The sequence below is a fragment of the Mus musculus genome, chromosome 6, assembly GCF_000001635.26.
Source record: "Mus musculus strain C57BL/6J chromosome 6, GRCm38.p6 C57BL/6J".
Lineage (NCBI taxonomy): Eukaryota > Metazoa > Chordata > Mammalia > Rodentia > Muridae > Mus > Mus musculus.
In genome coordinates this window covers 71124065-71147554 of record NC_000072.6, presented here as the reverse complement: position 1 = coordinate 71147554, position 23490 = coordinate 71124065, and the positions used below count along the sequence as shown (strand labels likewise).

Sequence of the window (23490 nt, the reverse complement as noted above, 5' to 3'; positions counted from 1 at the left end):
TGCTCCAACACATAGCAAGGACACATGTTCCACTATGTTCATAGCAGCCTTATTTATGATAGCCAGAAACTGGAAAGAACCCAGATGCCCCTCAACAGAGGAATGGATACAGAAATTGTGGTACATTTACACAATGGAGTACTACTCAGCTATTAAAAACAATGATTTTATGAAATTCTCAGGCAAATGTGTGGAACTAGAAAATATCATCCTGAGTGAGGTAACCCAGACACAAAAGAACACACATGGTAGGTAATCACTGATAAGTGGATATTAGGAAAAAAGCTCAGAATACCCACAATACAACTCACAGACCATATGAAGCTCAAGAAGAAGGAAGACCAAAGTATGGATGCTTCAATCCTACTTAGAAGGGAGAACAATATAATCATGGGAGGTAGAGGGAGGTGGGGACCTGGGGGTTAGAGAGGAGGGGGATGGGAAAACTGGGGCAGGATCAGGTGTGGGAGGAGACTGGGAAGAAGTAAGGAGAGTCAGGAAATTGAATGGAGGTTTGTAGCAGTGGGGGATGGGGAACTGGGATAGCCACTAGAAAGTCCCAGATGCTAGGAAAGCAAGAGGCTCCCAGGACCCAGTGGAGATGACATTAGCTGAAATACCCAACAAAGGGAAGAGAGAACCTGTAGAGACCATATCCAGAGGTTAGGCACAGCCCCGGTTGAGGGATGGGGCCATCCACCCATGTCAAAAATATTAACCCAGAATTGCTCTTGTGTAAAGGAAATGCAGGGACAAAGAGTGAATCAGAGACTGAAGGAAAGGCCATGCAGAGACTGCCCCACCTAGGGATCCATCCCATCTCCAGACACCAACCCCAGACACTATTGCTGATGACAAGAGGCACTTGCTGACAGGAGCCTGGTATAGCTGTCTCCTGAGAGGCTCTGCCAGAGCCTAACCAATACAGTTGCGGATGCAGTTGGAGGGACTGATGGCTCCAGCAGTATATATAGCAGAGGATGGCCTTATCTGGCATCAATGGGAGGGGAGCCCCTTGATTTTGTGGAGGCGTGATGCCCCAGTGTAGGGGAATGCTAGGGCGGTGAGGTGGGAGTGAGAGGATAGGTGGGGGAGCACCCTCATAGAAGCAGGGGGAGGGGGAGAGGTTGGGGGTTTGCAGAGGAGGGACAGGGGAGGGAGATAACATTTGAAATGTAAATAAATAAAATAAACAATAAAAAAGAATGCCTTAGTCAGAATATATTTTTATTTTTTATTATTTTATGTGTATGAGTGTTTTGCCTGCAGGTATGCTTGCATGCCTGATACTGATGGAGGTCGAAACAGGGAGTTAGGTCCCCTTCATCTAAAATTACAGATGGTTGTGAGCTGCCTCGTGGGTGTTGGAAACTGAACTCCAGAAGAGCAACCAGTGTTTTGAACTGCTCCCGTCTCCAGCTCTAGTCTGACTATTTGATATTATTACTGCATTTTAATAAATAGATGGATAGATAGATAGATAGATAGATAGATAGATAGATAGATAGATAAAAGACAAGAAAAATGGAAGAAACTCATTTATGGCTCCAATATAGAATATGAATACTACAGTTTACTGTGCAGCCTGCTCTCAAAGTCCAGCCTTCTTCCTGGAGTTCCTGTCTTGAACACCCCAGAGGCAGTAACCCCTAATGATTAACTTAGTTGTCTCCAGCCTTTAGCTCCTCTCCTTGGTGAGAAGTCAAAGTACACTTCACAGAAGAACTTTGGGCTCCCTCTGGGCCCCAGGGTGGTGCTGTCCTGTAGGCCTGCCTGAGCCAGGCAGGGAGGCTGTCCTTGGATGCGATTTCTTTGGGAACACTGTAACAAACACTGCTGACTTTTGTGAGTCCCAGTTTTCCTGGCTTCTGAATGGTTAAATGCACCTCATGGAAAGTACAGAAACACGTTGGAGAAGGTCCATGGCTGACCTGTATCCCTCAATAGGTTGGTGCCTCTGACCTCTGTCAACTCTATGGCAAGTCCCTGGCCCATTTTGTACTCAGAAGGCCTATCCCATATCCTGAGCAGGGACAGTCTCTCAGTGCCTTCTACCAGGAGACTGAGCTGGCTACTCAGGGGCAGCTTCACACACTGTTGCCTAGTGGATGGCCTGTGTAGGGGAGGACTAGACGGCAGGCAACTTGAATAAGCACAGGCCTCAGGAGGAGGAAGGAGACAGGCAAAGACCAGGCCAAGGCCAGGGCTAAGAATAAATCTTAGACTGTACTTGTCTGGTCCATCTTCAAACCTATGTTTATCTTGGAGCGTGAATGTAAATCCTGGGACATTTGATCATGTTTGGAGAAAAAAATACCCCAAATTCTTGCTTTTTTCCCTCCCTGAAAAATAAATTAGGGCCTGAGACTGCAGCTCCACTGGTAAGGTGCTTGCCGAGCCCACACAAAGTTCTGCTTCGATTCCCAGCATAAGCCGTTGGTAACACAAGTCTGTAATGTCAGCACTCAGGAGATGGAGATGGAAGATCGGGACTTCAAGATCATCCTTTACTGTATAACCAGCTTCCATGAAGAAGGGGGGAGAACATAGAGAAAAGGAAGGGGAGGGGGAAACTGAGTCAGACTTACGCTTCTATAGATAGTATTGTTCTATTAAGAATTTTTTAGCTAAATGATGCACCCATCTGGTGGATTTTAGCACAGGCTCTTGGATTTATGTAAACCAGAATCCTGAAAGCCAAAGGATGGAATGGTGGAAGGCTAAGTCCTTCTTCCCACATTGCCCTCTGATTTCTCATCTAAAAACAAAACAAAGCTTTTAATCCCAGCACTCGGTGGAGGAGTTAGGAAAGGGATGTGCAAAGACAGGCAGATCTCTTTGTGAGTTCAAGGCCAGCCTGCTCTACATACAATCTCCTGAGTGGCCAGAGCTACATAGAGACAGGTCTCTCAATAAGTAAACAAACAAATAAAAACAGAACAAAATGTCACCGTCTTTTATTCTATCGAGTCTCAGCGAAGATCATGAGTCTAAAAGAGAATCCAGAGTCTGAAAGGCACTCATTGAACACAAAGGCTAGTGTTCCGGTGTCTGCCTTGTCCCCCACCCGACCCCCCTACTCCTGTCTTCCAAGCTCTGTCTTCTACCCCTCCCCGAAGTCCCTTCTCCACTCCCCCTCCTCCGCCCTCTGTAGGAGCTCCTCCCCAGCTTTGGCTTTAAACTCAGAACCTCCGGCTCAGGGAAGTCAGAGCTGTGCGCGTCGCCCACTGGACTCGGGTCTCCAGGCAGCTCCGCGCCCCTACGGTAACCTCGCCCAGTTCTCTGCTGCGTGCCCCCCACCCCGCGCTCTCCACGGTGACACGTCAGATTTCTGGCTGCTGTCCTGGTCCCGTAGCTCAGCTTGGCTTCCGGGCCACCGTTTTAAAGCCAGCTGGGGCCTTAGGATGGCAGCAGCCCCAATAGCCCTAGCAGCCCGCGCGGGTGGAGGATTTCTCATGTTTTTCTCCTGCAGCCAGGGTTCGGCAGTGTGGGAGTAACCCGGAAACTCAGGACAGTGCGCTGTGTTCAGAGGGTAGGGATGGGGTCTTAGGGTTCGGCGAGCTCGCCAGCGGGTGTACACCGCCCGCCCTCCCAGGCCTTGCTTTAAACTCCAATCCAGGAGTAGTGATCTACCACTAGGGGCGAGACTCCATGCCTCCCCACCTCCGCTACCGCCGCGCCGAATCCCGCCCCAAAGGCGGGATTACTGTTATTATTTATCGTGGTTATTGCCCTGTCTCCGCTCTGGAATAAAATCCAGAAACGTTCCAAAAAGTAATTATCACAGTAAAGTACAGCGGAGATCTGAGTCCAGAGCCCTGACACAACAGTCTTAAAAAAAAAAAAAAAAAAAAAGTCGTTAGCTGTTTCTTGTAGCTTTTTCTGCGCTGTCCCTTGAAGTGATCTTTCAGAACCGACCGACAGCCCTTAATCCTGTGAGAAGCTTGGGACTGTTTGCTAATCAAGCCATCTTCTTATTCTGGCACATGCTTAGCTCAAGCCGGGCTTTCTTCACCTCTGTGCCTTGTTCATGTCTTTCTTGGGTTGCAGAATCCCCACCTCAGTGCCCGGGTATCATGTGGTCCATTCTACCGAGGACCAAGGACAGGGCTTTGGAAAAATGTTCCTCATAGCTCCACCTGCTTCTGCCCTGTCCCAGCACCCCCAGCCCTTTGATCAGTAGAACTCCCTGGCTGCATTTCCTTTAGTCAGGTCCAGAATCCTTATGCAGCAAGGATTTCAGGGCAGTTTGCTCTAACGTTGTTCACAGCATTCCAGAACTCCCTGCAGTTACTGAAGGCACTGCTAAGCCTTTGACCTCCTGGCCCTGCTTCTGCCTTCTGAGCAGCTGTGCCTATGTCCCATGTCATGGACTCCTATGTGGGCTGATTCCTGTGTCCCAGATTCCTAACGTCATTTCTGTTTATACCCATTGCCCAGCATTACATTATCCACCCTGGTTCTATTTGATAATATTCTTGGTTTCAGGCATGTCTAATGCATGTGACTGAGAATAGCTATGAATAGGGAGGCCCAAAACAAAATTCTAAGCTTACTTAAAACATTATGTGATTTCATGTATCTCTTGCTCTTATAACTTGATGGCACCATTCTGAGGCCTGAACTTTGTAGATAGCAAAGTTATGTTGCAATGTCAAAAGGTGGGACCTGCCTGGTTGATAATTTAGCACAGCCTTGCTTCTAAGCTGAATGCACGTGCATTTGTAGGCAGCAGAGTGGTGTGTGTCAGCTCACTGTGGACCCACAAGTGTCACAGACCTGGAGGAGGAAGCCACAACTTCAGGCCTGGAGGTGGAGCTTAGTGGCAGAGTAATTGCCTAGGATAGGCCTGGGCTCCATTTCCAGGGTCAGGGGAGGCCAAAGGGAAGGAAAGGGAAACTAGGATTCTCGGTCAATGTCAGATTTCCCCTTCTTATGGGCAGGGGTGCAGAAATGCCTAAGTGGTATTGGGAGCTATGTGTAGTCAAGTTGACAGGTTTAACCATGGAAACTATAAACTCTGCTGTAATCTCTGTCCCATTCAAATGATCATAGGGCCCTGAATCCATGCCAGGGAGCCAGAGTTAATTAGCCATGGCTAGAGAGTTTCAAAGACAGTATGTAGGATCCACTGCTAGCCTTCTAAATTAGGCTACAAGATAGGGTAATAGTTATTGGTGATACTGCCCAACCATCGTATGTATAGGACTAAGGAGTTTCTTGGGACATGGGTCTTGCAGTTTAAAAAAAATAATGCATACATGTATGTAATGTATTTTGATCCCTATTCCATGCCCTCTGATTCCTCCCCACTGTTTCCCCTCCCAACTTTATGTGGTCTCTTGCTTAAAAACAAATAAACAAGAAACCCCACTGAGATTATTTAGTACATGGGCATGGGGCCATCTACTGGAGCGTGTGTAGCCTCCGAAAGCCTGAAGAAAACTGACTCCCAGTTATCCATTCATGTGGGTTGTCTCCATTTCCTGGGTATTGTGAGTAGAACATTTATGATGAGTGAGCAAGTATCTCTGTAGTAGGATATAGAGTCCTTTGGGAATGTGGCCAGGAATGGTTTATTTAGATCATATGATAGATCCATGTCAAGCTTTTTGAGGACTCTCCACACAAACTTCTATAGTGTCTAAACCACTTTGCATTCCCACCAATGGTGAATAAATGTTCCCTTCCCCCCACATTCACACCAGCATTTGCCAGTCAGGTGTTCTGGTCTTTTCTTTACCAAGAAGCCTGTCAAAATGGCAGCTACCTGCTATTGATATGATCTTTCTCCATTCCAAGGTTTTCTTTGTTACTGGTAAGAGCTGTGACTCTCTTTGCCCAGCAGACTCCAATACCCACACCTCAAGGTAGGACACTCAGTGGAATTGTCTGTTTGGACCAGAAGGATCATGATTTACACAAGACTTGACAAAGCTGAGTTGAGACTCAGGTTAGGGCTGCCATCACCGTGTCTGAGATACATATCCCAGTGAGTGGTGGCTCCGAGGATAGGTCAGAGGACTCCGTATACTTAGCCTCTTCCTGTGGGGTGCTGGAAGCTTGAAGACCAGCTGCCTCTGAGACTCTCTCTTTGCAGGGCTCCAGGACCATGTGGTACACTAGCACCCGGGGAATGGCCCCACGGGTCAACTTTGAGGGGGCCCTCTTCTCTGGTTATGCACCAGATGGGGGCCTCTATATGCCAGAGGAGCTCCCTAGGCTGGACGAAGAGACCCTGCGTCACTGGAGCACGCTGTCCTATCGCAGCCTGGTGAAGGAGCTGTGTGCTCTCTTCATTGGTCTGGAGCTTATTCCAAGACATGACTTAAATGGTGAGGACACCCCCCAACCCCAACTCAGTGCCACATACTCCCTCCCTGAGTTGCAAGTTCATTACCCAACTCCTAGAAAATCCCTAGTTGCCTTTCTCAAACCTTGTAAGATTATTTCCTGATTTTAGAATTTCAGAAGTAGACTCTTCAGTTCCTTTGCCTTTCCTCCAGTGAGATGAAGACAAAATGACCTACTGAAATTTGATAATTATTTTTTTAGGTCAAGACTAAGGATTTTTCAGTCATCCCAAATGCTTGAGTGTTGATGAATGTCTCCCTCAGTCATCAAGACACCTAGATTACTACCTTGTCTTGCTGGATGTCCTGGGACAGGTTGTCTCAAGCTGTAGGGCTAAATGAATTTCCCTGGAGGATCTCAAATTAAAAGCAGATTTTGGTTCAATAGGTTTGGGTGTGTCTTGGTTATTTTCTATGCTGTGATAAGTCTCCATGATCAAGGCAACTTACGGGGGGAAAAAAGAGTTTATTTGGGGCTTACAGTTTTGGAGGGTTAGAGTCCATGTTCGTTATGGTGAGGAGCATGGCTGTAGGCTATGAAGCAGTAGCTGAGAGCTTACATCTTAATCTACAAGCATAAGGGAGAGACAGACAGACACAGAGAGACAGACAGAGACAGAGAGAGACAGGGAGGGAGATTTCACTGGTAATGGCACTGGCTTTTGAAACTTTCATCTTTGGGGAAGAAAATTAGGAGGTTGAAACGGTTTATTTGTTCTATGACTTGATCTTCTACTGAAATGCATGGTTATAGGGACAGGAGAGATGGCTCAGTGGTTAAGAGCACTGACTGCCCTTCCAGAGGACCTGGGTTAAGTTCCCAGCGTCCACATGGCAGCTCATAACCATCTGCAACTCTAGCTTCAGGTGATCTGGCTCTCTCTTCTGGCCTCTTCAGGCACTGTGCACATATGGTGCTTATGCATATGAGCAGGAAAACACCCGTTCACATAGGGTAAATAAAATTAAAATAAAATAAAAAGACTCAATAAAGAAATATACAAAATGAAAACTAGACATGTTCTAGAGGTAGTTCTGGTGTCTGGGGACTTCTAAAGAGGAATGTCTGAGCAGTTTAATACATGCCCTCCCAGATTTTTCTAGACCCGTGCAATCCTGTTCCTAAGTGTATCATTTAAGATCAGATTTTCTAGGCTTTTTAGTTGACAATGGGAGATAAACATTAAAGATTACAGAGGCAGAAGTAAAACTTGAAGAGCTAATACCATCCCCTTCTGTCCAATCTCTACCCTCACAGATCTGATTGACCGAGCCTTCAGCAGATTCCGCCACAGAAATGTGGTCCATCTATGCAAGCTGAAGAATGGACTGAACATACTGGAGTTGTGGCATGGGGTCACATATGCCTTTAAGGACCTGTCCCTGTCCTGCACAGCACAGTTCCTGCAGTACTTCCTGGAGAAGAAGAAGAAGCATGTCACCATTGTTGTGGGTGGGTGTTGGGAGGGAGCAGGAGTTTTTAGCCCTCCAGCTGGAGGACGCCAATGCACGGTATACCCTTGATTGAATCTTTTAAGGCTTATGCTATCAGTTTTTCTAGAGCAGCAGTTCTTATCCTGTGGGTTGCAACCCATTTGCAGATGGGGTCAAAAGACCCTTTCACAGAGTTGCCTAAGACTATCAGAAAACAGATATTTACACTACAATTCATAATAGTAGAAAATTACAGTTATGAAGTTGCAATGAAAATAATTTTACAGTTGGAAGTCACCACTACATAAGAAACCGAACCGAAGAGTCGCAGCATTAGGAAGGCTGAGAATTACTTTTTTAGAGGGTTTCTGACCTGTTTTTCTGTCACGGATTCTGTCTTAGTTACTTTTCTCTTTTTCTCAAGACAAGAACAACTTAAGGAAGGAGGTTTGTAAGTGCCGGTCACCATGGCGCTGAAGGTATGGTGACAGGAGCTTAGGGCATCTGGTCACACTGTTGCTACAGTCAACAGTCAAGAAGCAGAGAACATTGATTCTGGTCCTCAGATTTCGTTCTTGATTTCTTTTCATCAGGACCACACACAGCTCACAGGGTGGTGCCAGGGTCTTCCCTTTTCAGTCAATCCTTTCTGGAAATGCCTTTACAGAGGTGTCCAGAGGTGTGTTTCTGTGATGATCCTAACACCATCAAGTTGACAAGATTAACTATCACAGATCCCTTCCTCAGACTGCTGGAGTCTATGGATTCTTCTGGAATATTTTTAGGTGTTCACTATACTTGTCGATGTCCTGATTTTATCAGCATATCCAACGACCCTGGACTAAGTACTCAGCACCGATCTTTCAAGTATTTGAAAGCCAGTGTTGCTGCATTGGGCACCACTATTTTAAGGTCATTTTATTCTTTATCCCCCTCGTTCTAAAGGGAGGTGTCTCCTTTCTAGGAACTTCTGGGGACACGGGAAGTGCTGCCATTGAGAGTGTTCAAGGATCCAAGAATGTGGACATTATTGTTCTGTTGCCCAAAGGCCATTGCTCAAAGATCCAGGAGCTCCAGATGACAACGGTGTTAAAGGAGAACGTTCATGTGTTTGAAGGTAGGTTCAGGGACTGTGTGGTCCAACTCAAATGGCTGCATTCATAGGTAGGGCTAGTCATGTACTGAGGTGCCTTGGCTTAGCTCTGGGCAGGTTCCTGGCTTCACAGTCTTCTACACTAACTGGCATGGCTTTAGACTCACATTCACTGTGTTGAACTGTTGGAGCTGGTTCAAGTGTCTGTCTGTGCTACCTCTGTGAAGTTCCCACTTGCCTATGTCACATGGAGTCAGACATGCAGAACCATATCGTAAGCCAAGCAACGCGCTCAGTTCCAGGGTTTCAGAAATGTTGAGGGCACAAACATGTTTCATAATTGAGAGAATGTGTCAGGGCATGTTGGCAGTCCATGTCCTTCCTTAGAGGGCAGACAGCTAGGCCATACATGCAGATAACTGGGTCAAGTATTACAATAGGAAGCCGCCTGGTGCTGCTTACTACCAGTTCCATTTTGGCTAGTCGTATGATGAAGACTTCAGCTTTGTCATAGGAACAATAGCATTCTGTGACTGGAGAAAGGAGAAAACTATGCATTTCATGCTACACCAGATACCTAGTGGTTAGGAGACTGATAGTGGAGGTGAACAGAAAATGTTTCATCCTTCAGAGATTGACAGCAGTGGACAGGGGAGTCTGGGTGGAGCCGTGGCTCTATTTTCACCTTTCACCCTGCTTGACCTCACTGAGCTTGCATGGTTTTTTTTTTTTTTTAAATCACTCACTTGAAACACAGGAAATGTTCTAGCAATAAATACATATAAGGTGCTAGAGAGATGGTTCAGCGGTTAAGAGCACTGGCTACTCTGGTAGAGGACAGGGTTCTAGTCCCAGCACCCACATGGCAGCTCACCACTGTCTGTAACTGCAGTTCTAGTGGGATCCAACGTCCCTTTCTGGCCTGCATGGGCATTGTATACATGTGGTACACAGACATATATTCAGGTAAAATGCCCATATGTGTAACATAAAATAAACTTAAAAATAGATAAACACAAAAAGTAAAATTTCTTCTACAACTGGCCTGGGCCCTAGTATAATCCTGTGGTGGTTTGACTGAGAGTGGTCTTCATTAGCTGATATGTTTGAATGCTTGGTTTCCAGTTAGTGGAACTCTTTGGGATGGATTAGGAGATGTGGCTTTGTTGGATGAGGGGTGGGTCACTGGGGATGGGTTATGAGATTTCAAAAGCTCAAGCCAGACCCAATCTCCCCTTACACCACCCTCTGTCTGTGGATCAGATGTAAATTCTCAGCCACTACTCCAGCAGCAGCATGCCTGCTGCCATTCGTCCTCCCATGATGATCAAGAACTAACCCTCTGAAAGTGTCAACAAGCCCCCAACTAAGTGATCCCTTCTATAAGTTGCTGTGACCATGGTGTCTCTTCACAATAGAATGGTAACTAAAACAAATTGCAGAGAGGATATTTTTATGTTAACAGATCAACGCTGATGAGCAGTTCAAGCAATGCAAAGAAGTCTTGTCATCAGAGAGGCATGAATGCCCTTGGTCTGTTTTCTCAAAAGCCGAGAAGAAATCCCTCTGCTCTTCTTTGGCAAGCACTTGCACATTCCAGTGTAAAGTCTGTGCCTTGGTAATTGCCCACATCTGGCTGCATTTTCCTTTGGTCATTGTTAGACTTTAATGAACAATGTTCAGGCTCCCGAGGACCCAGCTGTTTTCTGTGTGCCAACCTTTCTAAGTCCTAGCATCAAAGTCAAGAACTGTTCTTTTGTTCTCCAGCCCTCCTCTCTTGCCTTGTACAAGATGTTCTGGAGGACTTTCATCTAAGGGCATGAATAGAATCTTCACCTGCGGCTGGAGAACATCACTCACCTATGAAATAGTGGCAGCTTTGTGGTTGTTGAGTCTAACATGTCATCATTATTGCTAGAGCTAAGGTGTTTCTGTTCTGTGTATGGTCTGTGCATCAAGGAAATAGTTCAATTTGTTTGTAAGCAGTACTGCTCACATTCTTTTTCTTCTTAGAGGCTTCAGGTGTGACTATTAAGAGGATGTGTGTACATTCAGGGGCTAACAGGAAAGATGTTTTCCCTTTGTGAGCTCAAGGAGTGGGAGTGGACCACATGGATGTTGAGTTTAAGCTTTATTAATTCATCATTTTTATTATTGTATGTGTGATGAGTAGATGTGTGCCTGTGACACATGACCACATGGAGGTCACATGACACAGGGACCACATGGAAGGCACATGACACCTGACCACATGGAGGTCAGAAGATAGTTTTGTAGGGGGTCATTCTTTCCTCCTACCTTGATACAGTCACCAGAGATCAAACTCAGGTTTCCAGGCTTCATGTGGTATATGCCAGGCTTATGCCATTGTATGTTGGAAGTAAAAAAAATTTACAGCAAGTTATAGCTGAGAGATTGCCTTGAGTCTCAGAAGAGATATTGGACTTTGGATTTTTCAACAACCTTGAGACTGATAGACGACCATGGGGGCTTTTGAAGTTGGACTAAAAGCATTTTGCATTATGATATGGCCACACGCCCATGGGAGTCTAGGAGTTGAATGTAGTAGTTTAAATGAGAATGGGCCCCATAGTCTTATATATCTGAGTGCTTGGTCCCAGTTGGTGGAACTGCTTAGGAAGGATTAGATGTGGCCTTGATAGAGTTGTGTCACTGGAGTGGACTTTGAAAAACCCATAGCCATTCCCAGTTCGCTCTCTGTGCCTTGTGCTTTTGGATAAGAATAGAAGTTCTCAGTTACTGCTCCAGACCCATGACTGCCTGCCTGCTCCCATGTTCATACAGCTACTGCTCCAGAACCATGACTGCCTGCCTGCTCCCATGTTCATACAGTTACTGCTCCAGAACCATGACTGCCTGCTCCCATGTTCATAGCTCTAAAGGGCTTAGACTCTAACCCTCTAAAACTGTAAGCCCCCAAATATCTTCTACAAGTTGCTTCTGTCAAAGTGTCTTTAATAGCAATAGAAAAGTGTCTTACTCGGCCACCTGGTTTATAAAAGTAGCAATTTCCATGTACACTGTGTGATCCCTAAGCATCGAGTACTTAGTAGACTCTAGATGCTTATTGGTTATAGTTTTTTAAACTGGAATTAACAGAAAATCCAACTGAGACTATCTGAAAGAACAGTTTATAGCTTCTATAACTGAGATGTCCAGGGGTGGAGTTGGCTGTCACCTGGTTGGCTCTGAGACTCAACATTACGATCAGGAACCCAGGTACTTCCCAATTTGCCCTCCTCAATCCTAGGTTCCTTCCTCTTGAGGCCACAGTATGGAGACTTGAGGTGACCAAGTTTCCCTTTTCCTGTGGGAAACTTCCTTAAAGGCAGAAGCCATTTCTCAAGCACCCCGGCAACCATCCTGAGTTTCAGTGGCCTGAGCTTCTCACATGTCCAACTTGGACTGAACTCTGACTCCATGGGCTTGCCAGGCACAGATTGACTTGACCTTGGCAAAGGAATGGGGCCACCACTACTGAATCAGATTGATTGGGGTTACAGCTGGTCTCCCATCTGTATTGCTGCATTATAGTGATGAGAAGAGAAAGCGAATGGCTGTCTTGGTACTTTCCCCTCATAGTCGCCCCTCCCACCCACTCTTGCTTGAGGTATGGATCCAATTAGAGAATTAGATACAGGTATCAGGTAAGGGTCAATACTGGTACAGTTACTGAGGCAGCTAGACTGGGGTGCTGATATATTTAACTAATGAATAGTTTACCCAATAATTCATCTCATAAATTAAACCAATGTACATACCTAACTTCAGGGAGAACTTCTGCTGAAGCAAGCTTACCTAACACATAGGAGCAGGGGCCAGGACACCTACACTTCACCCACAGGGGAGAAGTGACCATTTTCCCCCAGCCCCAGTAGGGGTCTGTTGTATAAACAGTCTCTCCTTCCTTCCAGAAAGACATACTCTTTGCAGAACAGTAAAGGCTTGGAATACAGGGAGAATTCTTTTCCCAGTATCTCAGAAGGTTGACATTTTATATCTGACTTTATAGAATGCAAGACCATTAGAAATGGTTCTGACCACATTTTCTTTTCTCCCAAGTGAGGACAAATACTTAGGGTCACAAGAACAAGAGACTTGGGTTCAATCCCTAAGGAGCTTACACGGAGCCTGGAAAGCCAGGCTAAATAAAACACGTCAAAGTGAAGGAAGCAGAGGCTAAACTAGAGGGGGGAGGATGGGCGGAGCCTGGGAGGGCCCCCCACCCCTAGCGATGGTAGAGGATGGGCGGAGCCTGGAAGGGCTTCCCCACCCCCAAGCTGGGAGTGAGTGCCAGGAGCTTCTGGTGCTGAGAGATACCCGCTTCTCTCTCCCCTGGCAGTGGAAGGAAACAGCGATGAGCTTGACGAACCCATCAAGGCCGTGTTTGCTGATGTGGCCTTTGTCCAGAGGCACAATGTGATGAGCTTGAACTCCATCAACTGGTCTCGGGTCCTGGTGCAGATGGCACACCACTTCTTCGCTTATTTCCAGTGTACACCATCCTTGGATACGCACCCCCTGCCCACAGTGGAGGTGGTAGTGCCGACGGGAGCTGGGGGTAACCTTGCAGGTAAGGAGACCCTGGGATGCAAACGGACTTTGCAAAAAGCACCCAGAGAGACTGAGCGCTCAATCCTGGGAAGTTTCAGTACCTTCGCCTGTGCTTGCACAACCCCTAGTAGACAGAACTCAAGGCTCAGCCACCAATCATAGCTCAGTGCCCTTTGCTTAAATTTGCGCTTGACTCCCAGCTCCACCCACTGCCTGCTGAGGGGCACCCGCCTCGTGCCATGGGGACCGTGTGAGACAGCAAGGGCGCTGGCATCAGGAGTCAGGCCCTGGCTCTGCCCGTTACTAGCTGAATGGTTGTTAAGAGTTTCTCAGACTCGAGGCCTCAGCGGATCACGTGCTCAGAGCTGCCTGTGAGGAACAAGTCTGACTGAGGGTGCACATTACCTTTGTACAGGGCAAGTGATGTTCCCGCACCAGATACTAATGAACAATCTCAAGCATTAACTATATATAAACCAGGAGATATTGCTCTAAGTGCTCTTCCTGGGTTAACGATTTCATGGGACTAGAACAACACAACTGTCTCCTGTGTGCGTGGACAATTAGTTCTAGGACCCCTGTAGACACTGAAATCTGCAGAGATTCAAGTCCCATGTGTGAATTGTCATGGTGTCTGCATATAACCTATGTATTTACACTTATGTACTTTAAATCACCTCAAGATGATATCGAATAACTAATACAATAAGTGAATGTTATCTAAATGGTCATTCTTCTGTTTTAGCTAATAATAGTAAGAAAAAATCTCATCATGTTTAATACAAATGCCTTTTTTTTTTCTTGAGAAGATCTCACTATGTAGCTTAGGCTGCCCTAAGGCCCTTAGACTACCCTTAATAGTCTCCATCCTCCTGCCTCAACTTCCCAAATGCTGGGAACATAGAGTGTATCACCATACCCTACTTTGCATAGTTTTGATTCATGGTCAGTTGACTCTGTAGATGCAGAAGACTCTGTAGATGTATCCAGGGTCCACGTGTTCTATTCTTACTGTTTTAGAGTGAGGAACAAGACACAAAGACAAGTTAACTTGCCTCTGTTTACACTGGTTGGTAATGAGCTACGTTGACAGCCCAGGTAGGCTTGAGTCCACATCTTTTCAAAGAGGCAGTGGTGTTAGGGTTTCTGGTAGCTATGTCCCTGCCATTGCTTCTCAAGGCACCAGGGACAGAGTGGGTGAGATGAGAAAAGCATCCAAGTGGTTAGGAGACTTCCTGACTTCTTATAGGAAGATAGAGGTGACTGTGTGCTGGCAGCTAGGCAAGGAAGGGGGCTATCCTCACTACTCAGAGGGTGACATCCAGTGTGCTTCCCTTTCTTGTCACCTTCCAGCTAGCGATGCCACCAGCTATAGCACCTGGCACAAATAAACACATGGGCAAGACCTGTGGAGGACATTCCCATCTTGGATTTCTCCATAAGGACCTGTTTGACCTTAGTCTTTGGGTCCTCCTGTGCATCCATTTTTCCTCATTACTGAAGGACATTGTAATGCTTCCATGAGGATCAAGTGACATAAGAGTGTGAATGGGCTTTCCAAAATTAAGTGTGATATTAATAAAAACAATCCCCTCTCCAAAAAAAGTAGGGAACTAACAAGAGGACTCAGTAGGTACAGTGTTTGCCACACAAGTCTGAGGGCCTGAATTTGGATCCTTAGAGCCCACATAGATTGTAGTAGTGCATATCTGTAATCTCAATGTCCCAACAGCAAGGTGACAGAGACAGGAGAAGCCCTACAAGCTTGTGGGTCACTAGCCTTGCATATCAGCAGTGAACAGCAGACATCTTCCTAAAATAAGCTGAAAGGCAAAGACCTAGACCCTGCATGTTGGTAGGATTTGGGCAAAGCATTTCAGTCCATAGCACCTTCAAGATGGTAGGGGTTGACTCACAAAACTTTAGTGTATGTTAGTCCCTAGTAGGTGGCTGAAACATAGAACAAGGCACAGTGACTATTCGACTTCTCTTCCTCTTCTCTCCTCCTATGTCCCTCTTCCATTCTCATGTCACACAGCAAAAAGTTAAAAAACTTTGCCTTCTTGTGTCCCCAAGCTGGGTGCATTGCTCAGAAGATGGGCCTGCCTATCTGTCTGGTTGTGGCAGTGAACCGCAACGACATCATTCACAGGACTGTCCAGAAGGGAGACTTCTCTCTGTGTGAGGTTCTCAGAACAACCCTGGCATCTGCTATGGACATTCAGGTGGGCCTCCGGGGAGAAGAACAGATCTGGCCAACTGTTGGTGGGGCAGGACTGGGTAAGGGTTGGAATGAGGGTGCCTAGAACTCCCACTCACCATTCAGGTTCCCTACAACATGGAGAGGATCTTCTGGCTGCTCTCTGGCTCTGACAGCCAGACAACAAGAGCCCTCATGGAACAGTTTGAAAGAACCCAAAGTCTGCAGCTACCCAAGGACCTACATAACAAGGTTGGTAATCAGTCACACCCTAAGGGGTTAGTTGTAGGGGTCTCTGCAATTTCCACAGTTGGAGTGACCTCAGAGAAAAGCAAGAAGCAAGTTTTGTTCAACAGGACTCAGTAGGCAGTGTTGGTTAAAACTTCTAGAGTCTGATCTCTAGTGGCATATTTATTTATTTTAGGCATATTTCAGCACAGCACAACATGGTGAACATTATTCTTGTGATGATTAACTCAGTCCTGTGTGCACAACAAAGCATATATAAATCTTCTTGAGGAATAAAGAAAGCTACATACAGAACAGATCTAAATACACCAAAACTTATTGTAAAGTCCATAAAGATTGGTTCTTTAGGTTGACTGAGAAGGGCCTGGGGGAAGGGCCAGTGCCAGAAAAGTCTCTACCACACAGAGCAAAGGTCACCAAGCTCACAACCAAATCTACAAGTCTGCATCCAGCCTTCTAGTTAGATGGCAGTTGTTGCATGAAACAACACCATGTGATTAACATTCCAGGTTCCCCTGGTACTTAGCTGTGAGCACAGAAGACCTCTTTCTGTGCCTCCTACAGCATCCCATGGAGGAAGGAATGGGTACAGCCACAGGACAGACTTGGGGTTTGGAAACCTGAGAGAGGGAAGGGGACACCTGGTTTTAGGGCATCGTCTGTGAGCCAGGAACCTTCACGGTTAACACTGACTGCATGAGGAGAGTCGGTTGTGAAATGCTAAGCTGGTCTTTATAACTGCAGTGCTTCCGTTTCCTCCTCTGTAGAGGGAGGATGAGAAGAACCCCTGTCTCGTAAGGTTGCTGAGAAATTTAGGTCAAAAGATAAATGTAGGCACTTTAGATACTGTTTGGAATGCACAGCTCCCTACAGTTACTATTTCTATGTTTATTTATTATTGTTGTTAATTTCCAATAATAACAACATCAGTACAGGGACAAAGCCATTCTGCCCTTCAGGTACAGACAGAAGCCATACCCACTGCTGACCTTTCTCTCCCTCCTTTGTCCTTGTCTCTGTCTCTTTTAGAGAAGGAGAAACTTTATTTAGTTAATAAATAAGTTTTATTTGCTTTAGAAAACTGGTTAGAAAGCATTGCCTGGTGGCCATTCACTGGGAACCCAGAGGTGGACCTGGCCAGAGTCCATCTTCCTGGCCAGTATTTAATTAAAGCTTGATTCAAGTGGGGCGGGGGCCTGGAAAAATGACTCAGCAGTTAAGAACAGTTAAGGCTGCTCTTCAGAGGTCCTGAGTTCCACTCCCAGCAACCACATGGTGTCTCATGACCTTCTATAATGAGATCTGATGCCCTCTTCTGACCTGCAGACATACATGCAAATAGAGCACTCAGCTGGCTGGCTGGCTGGCTGGCTGGCTAGATAGATAGGTAGATAGGTAGGTAGGTAGGTAGGTAGGTAGGTAGGTAGGTAGGTAGGTAGATAGATAGATAGATAGATAGATAGATAGATAGATAGATAGATAGATAGATAGATAGACAGATACACAGACAGACAGATACACAGACAGATAGAGTGAAACCTGATGATACACAAAGTTCTAGAATGTGCTCCTTCTTGCTTTCACAGTCTGACTTTATCTCAGTGTCTTTCACTTGAGGAGGATCCTTATTTACCACCTTGGCCTACCCAATTCCTTTAACTTAGTCCCTTGTGTGACATAATTGTCCACGGTTAGAGTCCCTCCTGAGGGGTTCTTCTCAAAACCAGACACAGTTATCTGGACTGAGCTATTCTCTTGAAGACTTCTCTCTTTTAGAATATATACTGCTTTAAAAAAGAAAAAGCTTTTCATTATTTTTATTTAATGTGTATGAGTATTTGTCTACTATAATTAAGTACATGTAGGGCATTTGCTGTGTTGTAAGCATGCAGAACATCTTCAGAGACTGACCTAGCATACCAAGCACACTCAGGGAGCCCTGAGAAGGGAGTCTTCCTTTGTCTGTAAGTACTAGCTATCCCAGGGGAGGTGCTCCTAAGCAGAGTAGGAGCTGACAAGGTAGTTTTCACACCATAAATGTTTGGACACCCATGACTTGTATCAGGCTGTAGAACAAGACTGTGTGTTAATTCATCTGCTAAATACATTGAAACGTACCCAAAACGTCTACAAATCCTTCTGCTATGTAGGCCCCAAACTGTAATTGTCTCAGAACTCATGGACTGATTTTACTGTGAGTTCCTGGTGTGGCTGTGTATGCAGCAGGGGTCTGGTCCTTCTGTGATTCACCAATCCCAATGTCCACCCCTGCCCTGTGACCTCTCAGCTTTCAGAGGCAGTGACATCTGAGTCTGTGACTGATGAGGCCATCACCCAGACTATGGCCCGCTGCTGGGAGGAAAACCAGTACCTACTGTGCCCCCACTCGGCCACAGCGGTGAACTACCATTACCAGCAGACTGACAGTGGACAGTCCAGGTACCAGCAATGCAATCTGGGGCACTGGGGGCAAGCCTCTCCCCCAAGCAGGGCATGCAAGACTAAGGATAGTGACATCAGTAGGCGTGGTGGGTTCTGTACCCAAGAACTAGAGCTGTGCTTAGAAGAGGTGTGAACTGCATCCCAGGTCATGACAGGGATGATGGGTGAACTGGGTTTTTATTGGGATACTTTGCAGGCTTACTATATAAACTAGTTCAAGGTATTAATCATGTCTTTGTCTCTCTCTGCTCTCTGCCCTACTCTGCCCCTAACCTTTCCCCTGGTACTCCTTCCTCTGTCTTCTCCTTTCCCATCCTTATACCTGTTCTCTCCTGTCCTACCCCAATCCCCAATAGCATCAGGTGCTGCCTGGCCTCTGCCTCAGCAGTCAAATTCCCAGAAGCAGTCCAGGCGGCTGGGCTGACCCCAGAGACTCCCGCAGAGATCCTGGCCCTGGAGCACAAGGAGACACGCTGTATCCCAATGCGGAGAGGAGATGACTGGACACAGATGCTGCGGGTCACCATTGAGGGCCTGTCCCAGCGGTGGAAAGATTGTGTAGTGAACCCCTCAGAATAGCCAGGCTGGAATGGGATTGAAGACTCTTGTCCCAGGGCTGGCTGGGACAAGATGTCTCAGTAGTTAGGAACTCTTGCTGCTCTTCCAGGGGACCCAAATTTAGTTCCCAGTGCCCATGTCAGGTGGCTCACAACCATCTATAACTTCAGCTGTAGGATTTTGACACCTCTGTAGGCAGTGTACTTGTACACAGATACACATACCAATATGTGATTAAAAATGATAAAGGTAAGGTGGGTGTTTTGTTTTGTTTTGTTTTGTTTTGTTTTGTTTTTTAGTTTCTTGTTCCAGCTGGATGTGGTAGCACATGCCTTTAATTCCAGCATTCAGGAGGAAGAGACAGACAGGTCTCTGCAAGTTCTAGGCCAGCCTGGTCTATATAGAAAGTTCCATGGTAAATTTGTGTCTTTAAAACTCTGTATACTCTTGTCCCAAGGAGATGTGCCCTTGCTTCTGGGGAAAGCTACTACAGTTCTTTCCTGTTTCCTTGCCTTTGTTCTATAAGGGGTAGAGTGAACTGGGGTAGAGGGGGCTGATGTTGAAAGATTCATCAGTATCCTTGCCTAATATGCAAGTTTCAGGGGCTTCACATGGCCAGCCTTTTGGACATGGGGTCAGCTTCAGCTCAAAGGGGTCAGATCACAGCCCTGTGACACAGGCCTGTTCACCTACATACTGGCCTGGGTCTTAGCATCTCTGGCTCTCAGTGTATTCAGCCACCAAACCAAATTCAGAGCCTTGGTTCTCCTGAACTTGTTTTTAACCTGCTGAAGCATTGGGGATGTTCCTCTGTTAGTTGGATGGAGGCTCTGAACGGCTCTTGGGCAGATCAGAGCTGTAGGTTGAATGTAGACCCATTGGCCTCTGAGAGGTGATGCTGAGGCCTGGGTCACATCCCTCTGCTGCACCAGGTTGGCTCAGCAGAGCAGGCAGGGGAGCAAGGAAACCTGTACTGATGGTGTGGATAGAAGTTGATCACTAAATTGAAGGTTGTGGAGAACAGAAAGTCATGGTGGCATCAGTGTACCAGCCAAGCCAGCTAGCTTTTCAGTTATTTACGTTACTGGGCTCAGATCTTATGGGCAGCAGGAGAGATTTCAGGCAAATGCAGGCCCACAAATAGCAGTAGCAATCACCATGCCTTGGATAGTGACCTTCCCTCTAGAAAGACAGAAGTGAGTAGAGGAAATATTTTTGGCACTAGAAGATGCTACTGCTCCACCCTATGGCTGCTCATCTACTGGGCCTCAGGAGCATCTTCCCTCAAAGGTCTGAGAGTGCTGGCCATCCAGGACCAATCTGATTGGTGTGTCCCACCAGAACATGCCAGATTACATCTCTCTAGTCCTGAGGGGAAGGCTAGAGAGAACCCACTACTAGAAAAATAGCCATTGAGAACCAGTATTCAGGAGGGAAGAATAGGAATACTGGACCTATTGGGGTGGGGGATGGTAGGGCCATGCTAAAGGAACAATAGTGACCCCTTACAGGCAATATAGCACATCACAGTTCCTGGAATACTACCATCCACAGTATCAGACACATGGAACCACTAGGGGCCACTTACCAAATGAGTGTGACAGATTAAATGCTCAGGGGCCACCGTACTGCTTGAGACCTATGACTATGTCTTACTATCGTTTTGCATTTGTGCATGTGCTGTTGGAGACAGGGTCTGTTGTTCACTGCTGCCTAGGGCAGTCTAGCCGGCCTGAAGACTTCCTGGGATCCCTGTCTTTTCCTCTCGTCTTGCTGCAGGAGTGCTGGGATTGCACACTGCCTCATCTGGCCTTTACTTGGGATCAGGGGATCCAAATTTAGGTTCTTGGGCTTGCAAAGCAAGTACTTTACCCTCTGAGCTCTCTCCCCAGCCCTTTAACTTTTGTAAAACAAAACAAAAGAACAACAACAACACACTGCTGACCTCCTTCTTCAGTGACAGGGTCCTGAGAGAGGACCGGGATATTAGAAGATAAAGAAGGTAATCAAGCTTGTGAGCAGGAGGTCTTGCACAAGCTATGCCTTATGCCTAGCAAGCTTATTAGAAAGTACAGCATCCTATACACTATTTCCAGAGGAGATAAGGGACAGAGTCAGCAGAAACTATAATACAGTGGGACAAAGTCACATGAGGCTTATCAAGCAGTGTTGGAGAAGGGGAGCCCAAGGTGCCTCAAGAGCAGTACAGACTGAGCACACACTGTCTCAGGAATGATAACCCCCAGTCTTTTCAGGGGGGAAGGCAAGTTCCTAGGAACGGAAGCTAACTCGTTTGAGGCCCAGGTCTCAGCCCCAGGCTGTCCTTGCCAAGTCAGCTCCTGAGCAAGGACAGAGAACTAGGTTCCTTTTGTCTTTTCATCGGGGCCTCTGAGAAAGCCTTGGATCAGTCTGGCTCTCAGCACAGACCATCCTGGGCACTGAACAATTGTTTGGCAATTTTCAGATACTTTTGTAGAGCAAGAGCCCTGTGGGCACTATTGAGGTGGTTCAGCAGGCAAAGCCCTTGTGCACATGTCTGGTCACCTGAGTTTTGTCCCTAGAACCCACATAAAGGTGGTAGGAGAGAATCTACTCACATCGTATACATGCAATAATAATACATACAAGTAAACAAATTGTAAGAGGTCATAACGTTTTCCTAATATCACCTACAATATGTCCGTTGCTGCTTTACAGAAATTAATTCATGGGATCCGGATGGCAGTGTGACAAGTCCATTTTACAAAGGAGCCAACTGGGATTCTGGGAGATGATGGCTTTGAGTTCTGTGTGAAGTGTTCATTGAAGCTACTCTGGAGAGCCAGTGGGGTTCCCTTGGGTTTCCAGCCTCCTCCTAGTCTCCACTCCTCTTTGCCCCCCTTTTCTTTATCCCTGGTCCCCCTCACCTGTCTTTGCTTTGTGTGAGAACCTGGCTGTGCTTTCCTAGACGGCCCACCTCCTAATAGTCCCACCCTCTAAAGGCCAGGCATTGAAACACATGCATGTGTGGGGGCCTTGTAACAGGTGCAGTGTCAAGATTTAAAGCAGAGCTTGGCTGCTAGGCCACCTGTTGAGGGTCACTTCTCCCTCATCTCTTATCTTCCTATTGTCTCTGATCCAAGGCTCACTCCTCATCAGGGATCATGTTGCTTGTAAAACCGATTCAGCTTAAGTATCTCTGGTTCAGACCCCAGCAGCGTGTAAGCAACCCTGCAAGCAAAGGTGAGCACTCTCTGGCTCCCTTGGGGAAAAGAAGCCTTCCAAATCCACTGGAAAGCCTGGCAATAATTCTCCCAGCCAGCAGAGGGCAGCAGAACACATCCAAAGTCCTTGCTTTAAAGTAGGTGGGGCTGGCCAATCCAACCACACTCCTGTCATTGCTCATGGGCAAACCACCTGTCTGACTTTATTTTCTGAAGTCTGGGGACCCTGAAGGTTTGAGGGTTGAACTTAGTACCTTGCACATGCTAGGCAGGTGCTCTACTACTGAGTCATATCTAGGCTTGTCCCAGAGGACAACCTCAGGTGCTGTTCAGCAGGCTCTGCCCTGTTTTATTTTATTTTTTTTAGACAGGCTCTTTCATTGTTCTGGAGCTTTCTTTTTTTTTTTTTTTTTTTTTTTTTTTTTTTTTTTTTTTTTTTTTTTAGATCAAGTCTTGATTTTTATTACTTAAAAAATGTGCATATCTATTTTGCTTTCTGACTCTGTGCTTGTGCCTTCAACACTTTCACAACGATTTTCTGCTCCTCAATAAGGAAAGCCCGCTTGATCCTGTCACGGACACACTTGGCACACATGGAGCCGCCATAGGCCCTGCTGACGTGCTTCTGTGTCTTAGACAGTCTCATAAGGACTTTGGGCCGCACAGCACGAACCCCTCGAAGTCTGCCTGGGCACACGCCACATGCGGATTTAGGTGCTTTCCCAACCTTCTTGGTGTAGAGGTAAACAATCCTGTTGCCAGGGGTTCGAGACAGCCTAGTTTTGTTAGAGGCTGTGTTGTAGGAAAGCCTACGGCGGTATGTCAAACGCTGGACCATCCTGAGTGCCTCTGAGCACCGTCCCCGGAAGAGTTCTGGAGCTTTCTAAGCAGCAAAGCTGGTTAGTCAGCAAGTCCTGGATTCCATAAAAAATAACTTAAAAATTTAAAAAAATGTATTGCATCTTATTATTGGTGCCTCTCTCTCTCCTTTTAAAAGTTCACATATGCCTCGTGTGTGTGTGTGTGTGTGTGTGTGTGTGTGTGTGCCCTCGCGTGCGTCCGTCTGTCTGTCTGTCTGTCTGTCTGTCTGTGATTTCTGAGAGAGCAATAGTAGCTGGAGATGGGGAGACCCAGTAAGCAAGCCCATGTCTGTGCAAAGGCCAGAGGAGGAGTCAGGTGTCCCATTCTGTGACTCTCCATCATATTCCCTTGAGGCAGCATCTCTCATTGAACCTGGAGCTAGGCTAGCAGGGAGCAAGCCACAACCATCAATCACCTGTCTCCACCACCAGAGAGCTGGTGTAAAACTTCTTACTGACACGCTTCCGTACTGCTTCAACTAGGAAAAGCAGACGTAAACACAGAATCAAGAAAGTCAAAATA

At 46.5% G+C, this 23490-nt stretch overlaps 2 protein-coding genes across 3 annotated transcripts; one reads left to right on the top strand and one right to left on the bottom strand.

Moving 5' to 3' along the window:
• The first annotated feature begins 3174 nt into the window (after positions 1-3174).
• Positions 3175-19389, top strand: Thnsl2 (threonine synthase-like 2 (bacterial)). Of its 2 annotated transcripts, NM_178413.5 has the most exons (10): positions 3175-3264; positions 5803-5870; positions 6101-6335; positions 7612-7806; positions 8752-8904; positions 13244-13474; positions 15532-15680; positions 15782-15907; positions 18192-18343; positions 18703-19389. In NM_178413.5, exons 3-10 carry the CDS (start codon positions 6113-6115, stop codon positions 18923-18925), a joined length of 1452 nt encoding a protein of 483 aa, NP_848500.3. In that variant the 5' UTR covers positions 3175-3264; positions 5803-5870; positions 6101-6112; the 3' UTR covers positions 18926-19389. The 2 variants fall into 2 exon arrangements, with proteins under 2 accessions (NP_848500.3, NP_001029101.1); NM_001033929.2 differs by lacking the exon at positions 5803-5870.
• A 3164-nt stretch (positions 19390-22553) lies between these two features.
• Positions 22554-22966, bottom strand: Rpl34-ps1 (ribosomal protein L34, pseudogene 1). The gene has a single exon (NM_001199350.1). It carries the CDS (start codon positions 22943-22945, stop codon positions 22592-22594), a length of 354 nt encoding a protein of 117 aa, NP_001186279.1. The 5' UTR covers positions 22946-22966; the 3' UTR covers positions 22554-22591.
• Between the last annotated feature and the right edge of the window lie 524 nt (positions 22967-23490).

Bases quoted from the DNA above. Each gene is read 5' to 3' on its own strand.
- Thnsl2 (NM_001033929.2), top strand. From the start codon at position 6,113: ATGTGGTACACTAGCACCCGGGGAATGGCCCCACGGGTCAACTTTGAG. The intron at 15,681-15,781 runs GTGGGCCTCCGG...CTCACCATTCAG, and splicing joins CATCTGCTATGGACATTCAG to GTTCCCTACAACATGGAGAG. The intron at 15,908-18,191 runs GTTGGTAATCAG...GTGACCTCTCAG, and splicing joins CCAAGGACCTACATAACAAG to CTTTCAGAGGCAGTGACATC.
- Rpl34-ps1 (NM_001199350.1), bottom strand. From the start codon at position 22,945: ATGGTCCAGCGTTTGACATACCGCCGTAGGCTTTCCTACAACACAGCC.